The 8,495-nt window shown below is 43.5% G+C and overlaps 1 protein-coding gene across 2 annotated transcripts; it reads left to right on the top strand.

The window, feature by feature from the left end:
• Positions 1-9: 9 nt before the first annotated feature.
• LOC102295178 (protein FAM124B) lies at positions 10-8,464 on the top strand. 2 transcript variants are annotated; one of them, XM_005933134.3, is made up of 7 exons: positions 10-2,162; positions 2,556-2,587; positions 3,217-3,426; positions 3,769-4,164; positions 4,351-4,547; positions 5,877-6,033; positions 6,945-8,464. In XM_005933134.3, exons 1-7 carry the CDS (start codon positions 2,092-2,094, stop codon positions 7,523-7,525), a joined length of 1,644 nt encoding a protein of 547 aa, XP_005933196.1. In that variant the 5' UTR covers positions 10-2,091; the 3' UTR covers positions 7,526-8,464. The 2 variants fall into 2 exon arrangements, with proteins under 2 accessions (XP_005933196.1, XP_005933197.1); XM_005933135.3 differs by having other exon boundaries at positions 10-2,166.
• The last annotated feature ends 31 nt before the right edge of the window (positions 8,465-8,495 follow it).

The raw sequence follows: 8,495 nt of genomic DNA, 5'->3' as shown, positions 1-8,495 counted from the left end.
TGTGTTCACAACAAGAATTTGGCAGGCTTCACGAGGATGTTGTTTATTACAGTATTTTCCAATTCACGTGTTTCTGTTTATCTTTACTTTTTGGTAAGAAAATACTCAGCTGATGCTGCCATTGGCCACTTTGCTATGCTACACCCTGCTTGCCAGCTTGGATAATTTTCTGTCAAAACACTTTTTCTTTCAAAACTACCTTGATTCTTCATGCCACAGATTCAACAAGGTGGTGGAAACATTCCTCTGAGATTTTGGTCCCAAAGGTGATTGGATGGAGGCAATTTGAGTACAGTAAACTTATCATGTTGAAGAAATCATTTGTGATGCGCTTTATCCGAGAAGATGGGTGCACTGTGGTCACAAAGGTGGTGGTCAGCAACAATACTCGTGTAGGCTGTTTAAACAATGTTCAGTTGGTACTAAGGGGCCCAAAGTGTGCCAAGAAAATATCCACTACACTATTACACCAGCCTGAAGCGTTGATACAGGGCAGAATGGATACTTTTAATGCTTTTAATGTTTGCACCAAATTCTGACCCTACCATCCAAATGTTGAGGCAGAAATGGAGGCTCCTCTGACCAACAGCTCTGGATCCCAGTGTGGTCTTCTGCTGCTGTAGCCCATCTGCTTTGAGGTGTTCGAGTACTCAGAGTAGAAAAGTGGTATTTAAAAACCAGACCATTTACCTTCCAAACAGCTCAAAGCAGTTTGGCCGTTTTCCTCTGACACTAACAAGGCATTTTCCCCCAGAGAACTGCTTCTCAGTGGATGTTTGCTCTTTTTTGGACCATTCTCTGTAAACCCGAGAGACACTTCTGTGTGGAAAATCCCAGAAGATCAGCAGTTTCGGAATTTCTCAGACCAGCCTGTTTGACAGTAACAGCTGTGCCACATTCAAAGTCACTTAAATAATGTTTTTTTTTTCCTAATTCTGATGCTCAGTTTGAACTTCAGCAGATCGTCTTGACCATGTGTACATGCCTTAATTCACTAAGTAGATACCATTGGCTGTTATCTGAGCAGTTGAACAGGTGTCCCTAATACCATGTCTGGTGAGTGTAGAAAACTCTAAAGTTATAACAGAGTATAGTTATTTCAGGTCCGTGGCTTGTGCTGGTGTTAAATAATATTATTTTGTACTGAAAGGCGTTCTTAATACTTCTACTGAGTAATGAAAATACAATGAGTAATGAAATAACAGTAAATGACAAAAACACAAGTCTTGGCCTTCGAATTAGAGCCCCAGTCTGTTCAACAATAAATATTAAAAATGTTTTTCCAGCACTTTGTGCTTTAGAAACGTTTCTATTTAGGATATCTGCCCAAATTCGAGTAAAGGGTGATATTAATCAAGTGAATGTTCTTGATTAAATACTTGTATTATGTCACGATGCCTGGTTATTCAACATTTAACACCTTTGTTAAGATTGCAGGGTTGCTTTGGTGTTTTTGTTTAGTTTTCTTCTGAATATATTGGTGTAACTTGTCTTTCACTGAATGATGGTTTTATCTGCTTTTCACTTCGCACTGCTTGATAACGTTGTCCAAACTGTGCCTTTCTAAAGCTCTCCATATGGTCTTAAGAAGGTCTTAACAAACAACGTGTTTAACTTAGTCTTTGGAGCCTCCCCTGCACTTTTAAATCTGCCCAGGCCGTCTGGACCGTCTCCTTTGTCTTGTCATTTTGTTAGAGCTTGCCATCTGCTCTGTTATTATAGGAGGCGGCTTTGGATTTAAAGTAGCACCACCTCTGCTGGTCCCTTTCGCCCGGGATTTGGTCTCTGCGCAAACATACGTACACCCTCAAGCCTTCTAGACTCCAAAGGGGCCACCTCTCCTTTTTATCTTTTCTTTTCTTTTTTTAAAAACCCAGCGAGCCTTACAGTTAAAACGATAAACTAAGGGTGTGTGGGTGCCATGTGACGTCAGCGTCCCAGCAAGTGTCCCATTTTTTTTTGGAAGGGGGGGAGCAGCCTGCGGAAAGAAATCAAACAGGATGCTTTTCAGCCCGAGTGTGGTCTGCCGTAAACACAGCTCAGACTCACTGGCCGGAGCATGGGCGCAGATGTGAAAGTGTGGACCGGACCATGTTGCGCCGAGCGGCGGTGTTGAAGAGAGCCGACGATGAAAACGTGGACTCCGGAGCTGATACTGCCGAGTGAGTGAGTCAACGGTCCCAGCGCTAGCTCCGGAGGCTAACCTCAGCTAGCCAGCTTCGCTTTTTTTTTCTTTTTCTTTTTTATAGCGGTTTCCACAATGGAAATTATTTTTGCTCCAGACATTAAATTATGAAGAGTATGACTTTATCGTTCATTTAACCCTTTAGCACTTTACGACATCGGCTTTTTGGCAGCTGCTGTGATCTTTACGGTTTTTTTCTAGTGATTCTTTTAAGTTGTACGCTAGCTAACAACAGATAAAGTGTTGTCATGGAGACCAAAGTAAAGGGAACGTTTCCAAACCGACCACCACAAGATGGAGACAGTTTTTTGTGTTTCCCCAAATATATGAATGAATAATAAACTAAATTCGTGGCCTTTTTTGTTTTCAGATCAGACTGCAGCAGGATGTCGTCGTCTGGCAGTAAGTAATCCTAGACTCACACAGTAAAAAGAGGAAAAAAAAAAACACTCAAACTTACTTTTCGCACCTTCATAAAGACAAAAACACAAATAATCTAAACCATCTTACCTCGTGGGCTGCAGTACAGGCCAATTTAATTTTAAGTGGGTCAGACCAGTGACTCTAAATATTTAATCCCGCAGATTTCTTAATATATGAAAAATAAGTAAAATTTAATCCGTTTTTTTACATGTGTGGATTTGTGGATCTGCCATACTGTCAATAAAAAACGACATTACTGCAGTAGACGAATATGAACTTTTTCTGTAATGTATTATTCATCTGTTACTTGAACATGAATTTATAAAGGTTGTAAAACAAACGATACAATTAAAAAGATTAAAAGTCCAAATTTATGTCCAGTGCGCTTGAAAAAATGTAATCAGATGGAGCAGTAAATGATATCTATCGTCACACAAAAATTTAAAATGATATAATGAAAACTGGATAGTAGACAGACAAACAAACGAACCGAATAAATACTCCTTCCCTTTGGGGGGATAAACTTATTCTTGAATTAGTTTAATGATGTCCTTGTCTAAAATATCTTTGTACACTCTTTGCCTCGTGTTTTTTGTGCGTCACATCAGTCGACCTCGTGAGCAGGCGGGTCAGACAGCAGCGGCAGCAGCAGCTCCTGCTAATGCACTTGCATCTGCTGGCTAACCCCGGAGACTCCCTACTGTTGCAACACACCCTGGATCGCCTGCTGCGCTGGCTCTGCCCGAGCCTACGCATCTTCCACGTGTCGGAGAGGGCCTCACCATTCAGAACTTACCCCCGCCTCTGCCCCGTGGCTGGTAAGGATCCTGGGTTTTCAGTATGTAGTCCTGCATTTCAGCACAGTATGTAGTAACAGTACATATACTTGGATCTCAGCTGTTTCTTTGGCACGGCTGTTTCAACCATACATTATACCTTATTACACACTTTGGAGATGTATTATTCAGCTATAATGATAACTTCCATATGTGAAAATGAGAAATATTTAGAGAAATTTAAGATTGCCATTGAGGTCAACATCCCCCCCCATCAAATGCTGCACTTTAACCGTTGTAAACATGCCATCCCACAATGAGCTCCTGCCAGAGCCATGTCTGTTTTCACTTAGAATGAATAAAATAAAAGTTGACATCTTTCAGGCTACCCGTCTCTGGCCATCACTTTCTTCCTGCACGAGGCCTACGGAGAGGAACGAATCCTCAAAGTGCTGGACTTCTTCCAGCGTCCTCCCTGGCACTATCATCACACGGAGAGTTGTGGCAGCCGAACCGGAGGGATCCACATTACTTCCAGCAGCTCGCCCTCCAATGCCCTGCTGCGGCCCTACCTCCTGCCCAGCAGAGACTTTTATAGCCTGGGTGCGGGGATGCCGGTGTGGGGAGTTCGACCAGTGCACTGCGGGGGTGAGATACTACGTGTGACGCTGTACAGTGCGTATGACAATTATGAGGATGCTGTGCGGCTCTATGAGACGGTGCTGCAGCGACAGGCAGAGGAGCAGAAGGCAGGATTCTGCTGGTTCACCCTGCATATGGGTAAGGCTTTAGAGTGTTTGCTCTTGATTGTGCAGTATTGTTTTTATACTCCTCAAATTAAAACTACATACACATTTATTCCTTTCTAATTTTGTAAATTTCTTAATAATAATTTTTTTAAACGTCATATTAAAAATGCGTCTTATCCCCTGCTGTCTCCTCCTGCCTTATTTCCCCTGCATCCAGAGCCCGGGCTCTGCCTACAGCTGGCTTTAAAGCAGTTGTCACCAGGAGTTCAGGTGGAGCCATGCAGCTCTGCTGTGCTACAGTTTAGTGTGGAAGAAATTGGCCAGCTGGTTCCCCTGCTGCCAAACCCGTGTACCCCCATCAGCGCTACACGCTGGCAGACTGAAGACCTCGACGGCAACAAGGTTCTCTTTCAGGTAACTGCGGGTTATCTTCTTCTTTCTGCTTCCTCACGGCTCGCCACACGGGATCCACCGTCTCCTTCTCACCCTAGCATCCCCATGAATCTTTTCAGTTGTCTTCCTCTTTACCTCCAGCCTGCCAGCTCTGTCTTCAACATCCTTTGTCCACTATATCCACTATTCCTCCTCTACACATTGTCCAGACTGTCTCAGCCTTCCCCCTTTAACTTTGTCTAAAATCTCTTTGTTACCAGTTCCTCTAATGTACTCATTTCTCTTCCATAAGAGAAGCCTCCAGCTCTGCCTCCTGTCTTTTTATTAAAATGGTAAATGGTAAATGGTCTGTATTTATATAGCGCTTTACTAGTCCCTAAGGACCCCAAAGCGCTTTACATATCCAGTCATCCACCCATTCACACACACATTCACACACTGGTGATGGCAAGCTACATTGTAGCCACAGCCACCCTGGGGCGCACTGACAGAGGCGAGGCTGCCGGACACTGGCGCCACCGGGCCCTCTGACCACCACCAGTAGGCAACGGGTGAAGTATCTTGCCCAAGGACACAACAACCGAGACTGTCCAAGCCGGGGCTCAAACCGGCAACCTTCCGATTACAAGACGAACTCCCAACTCTTGAGCCACGATCGCCCCGTGGCTATTAGTACAACCTTCTCCAAACCTTACACCATAGCAGGCCTCACTACCATCATGTAAACCTCCCTTTCACCCTTGCTGCTATCCTTTTGTCACAGATCACTCCTGACACTCATCTCCACCCACTCCACCCTGCCTACACTCTCTTCTTCACCTCTCTTGTAGTGTCTTATACTTTGGAGGGTTGACCCCAGGTTAACTCAACATAGTCAATCTCGCTCTTTATGTTAAACGTGAGGATTGTGTGAATGGCAGATTGACGCAGCCTCGCATTGCAAGAGTAAACACACTGAAGTGTGGGAGGTTTAACCACTAATTACCTCACAGAATGCTGGGAAACTGGTCAGACCTTTGTTCCATGTGCTACTAATGTGTGATTTATGAAACAGGAAATTTTTATATGTTTGAGATAAGGATTTGGATCTAATGCAAATATATGCAAGTCTGTGAACGTTATTTTATGAAACTAATAACACAGTGTAATTATAACTGAACCAACTGTTGTATTGCGCTGTTTGTCATGGTGGGAGATGAACATCTGTTCAGGTGTAGATGGGCTGGGGCTTCCAACAGGAGTTTACATCCTGCATTCTAACAGAGATAAACAGTATAAACATAAAGATATGTTTGGATGTAGTCCTGGTATACGTTATAATCCCATTCCTTCTGTCGTCCTGTGCTGCAGGTGAAAACCCCGGCACAACCTCAGCGACCTCTGACCTGTGCTTTCCCCCTGACTGGCTCGAGCATGCCTCCTCGAGGAATTCAACTCAGCAGCTCGGGACACAGCCTTTCACCCTGCAGCCTTACATCTCCTCTGTCCGGGCAAACGCACAGGCACGGTAATGTGCGATGTTCAATCTTTCAGTGGGAGATTTATCGCCTGGAGCTTGACAGACAGGGAGAAATATCTCCAAATTACTTCTTCACTGAGCGCTCTCCCAAAGACTTCTCAGTTCATAATGATTCCCTGGCGCTCTCTAATTGCCGTTGTATTAAATGATCATTTTGACTTAGAAAGCATTTGTACGTATAATGATTCAAATATTAAATGTTTCCTCCAGCACAGTGCAAAGTCTTTTTATTGGAGATGAATATCAGTAGAAAAGTTTACCAGTAATTATACTGGCCATGTGGTCTCTTTTCTAAGCAGTTATTTGAAGCAGTTCAGATTTTTTTTCAAAGAAAGTGTTAAGTTACATAGTTATATTTTTTTGGAGAAAGTTTTTAGGTAAGTACTTTTTTTTTTTTGTATAGCCCTTTATTCTTTTCACTTTGTGACATTTTTTTTAAAGACCCAAAAGAGGAGGAGAGACAACATTACAGCAGGAGGCCTCTCACAATAAAAACAAAACATGGTTAGAGCCATCACACATCAGCATGGCCGAGCTTAGATACGAGTAAAGAGCATTGAGTCTATGCAAGAGAGCTCAAAACCTTCAGTTTTACTGTGTGACTGAGGGAAACACGAGATTTATGAGAGTTTTATGTATGATGTAAAGCTTCATATTTTTTTAAGGCTTAATCGCCAGTTAGAGAGCTGATGAGTGTTTGTGTTCTTGAATATAGAATCTGTCACACGTTTATGTTCAAGAGAGTTGGTCATAAAATCAAATTGTATTTATTGGTCTGTCACGGTTGAGACACTTCGGGGGCAGCTTAAAGTAACACAAAGCAGAAATACTTTTCATGTTTGTGTACATTGAGTGTACGATTTTTAATTTTTTAATTCTGTTTGGTGTTTCTTTGCCAGCCCAGAGACCGCGCAGCGACCCCATCTTGGAAAAGCTTCACGGAGGAAGTGGTGGAGCGGAGAGCCTGGGATCAGGAAGCTGCTGTAGCACTCCTCCTGGCAGCTCCTGTTACTCGTCCCAGCGCAGCAGCCCTGCTCCACTCTCAACCTCCAACCACCCCGACTCTCCGCTGCGTCCCTCGATCACCCACTCTCTCTCCCATCTCCTTCTGGAAGAGGACGAGGAGGAGCCGGAGACCAACGTTGACACGGGAGCGGCTGTCTCTCCTCGTCCAGACCCAGCAGTCAAAGCGATGACTCGCTCCTCCTCTCTGGACCTTTTGGTGAGCCTCCAGTCACAGAGACCCACAACAGTTGGAGCTTCAGCTGTCGAGGAGCTGGCCAAGGAGCTGAGTGATTGTTTGCAAGGAACGCACACACACCTTCAGGGGTCGTCTGGGACATGGGGCTCTGGTGGTGGAACAGATGCAGGCAGGACCAGGCAAAGCCCCTCCAACAGGCCCCTGGTAGAAAGCAGGACTACCGCTGAGCCGGCACGTGTGAGGAACTGTGAGGAACGGCTGGATGAGTTCTTCATCTAAATTCCTACCACCGTCTCACGAGCAGTGGTAATAATCACAGACAAACAACAGGGACACCGGAGCACTGCAGCAGTTGACACGTAACATCCAGATACTAGTTTAACTTGTCTTGTTTTTTCAAGACAGCGCAGGTAAAGGTAATACAATGAATGTCTAAGTTAGTTTTATACATAGGTGCAGCTAATGATTTGTGCAGCTGTTGTAGCCGAGTGAATAGCAATCAGTTTTGTATTTAAGTGAGGCACACTAGGCTTCTTCTCATCACTCAGCTAGGCAACTTTTTTTTTCTTTGATTAACTTCGAACAGATTAAGATGATCTCAGCGTTAAGGCTGTCTTTGATGTTGCCCTTGGTCGTGATTAGAAAGCTGATTTGTGGCTTATAAAGCATTTGTTTTAAGGAACTTCAGATAATCATTGATCCAGTGGAGTAAACCAGGCTACATAACAGTAATGAAGAATTATCTCCCTTTAGTCGACCTGACACCTCAGAAATGCTCATTACTGAAAGGTCACAGTAAGGACAGGTTAACTTGAGTGAATTTTTTATGATCATTACATGTAATGTTTGTGATCATTACAGCTGTTCTGAAGGCAAAAGATGTTAAGTGAGGAAAAGAATCGTAATAAGAAATGTAATGATTCAGGTCAGACTAGTCTCTTACTTATTTTTCTTTAATCTTTTTTTCCTTTGAAAAGGCTTTCTCGGTTTAACCTAACAGATTAATTGGAGTCTGGGTTTTTTCACTTGTGCATTATAAGGTCAGAGTTTTTCCCACTGGGCTGCTCTCCGCAGGCAAGCTGGGGAGCTCGAAGATGTCAGAGCATTTAACTGTTTACTGGAAATAATTTTAACTGGAAGAAAGCGAGTATTGTAAGCAAGTAATGTGTAACATGTTCAGTGATGTAGGTTAAAAGATAAATGATTGGAATAATAAAATGGCTACGTCGTTGTGTGTGTGTTTACATAC

Source organism: Haplochromis burtoni, unplaced genomic scaffold (assembly GCF_018398535.1).
Source record: "Haplochromis burtoni strain Fernald_Lab_line unplaced genomic scaffold, NCSU_Asbu1 Contig_160, whole genome shotgun sequence".
NCBI lineage: Eukaryota > Metazoa > Chordata > Actinopteri > Cichliformes > Cichlidae > Haplochromis > Haplochromis burtoni.
Note: the sequence above shows the minus strand (reverse complement) of the source record. Positions and strands in the feature narration are given on the sequence as shown.

What these genes read in the sequence shown, in the direction of transcription:
- LOC102295178 (XM_005933134.3), top strand. Translation starts at nt 2,092, where the DNA reads ATGTTGCGCCGAGCGGCGGTGTTGAAGAGAGCCGACGATGAAAACGTG. An exon ending in TCCGGAGCTGATACTGCCGA is followed by an intron (nt 2,163 to 2,555) that starts GTGAGTGAGTCA and finishes TTTTGTTTTCAG; the next exon opens with ATCAGACTGCAGCAGGATGT. An exon ending in GCAACAAGGTTCTCTTTCAG is followed by an intron (nt 4,548 to 5,876) that starts GTAACTGCGGGT and finishes CCTGTGCTGCAG; the next exon opens with GTGAAAACCCCGGCACAACC.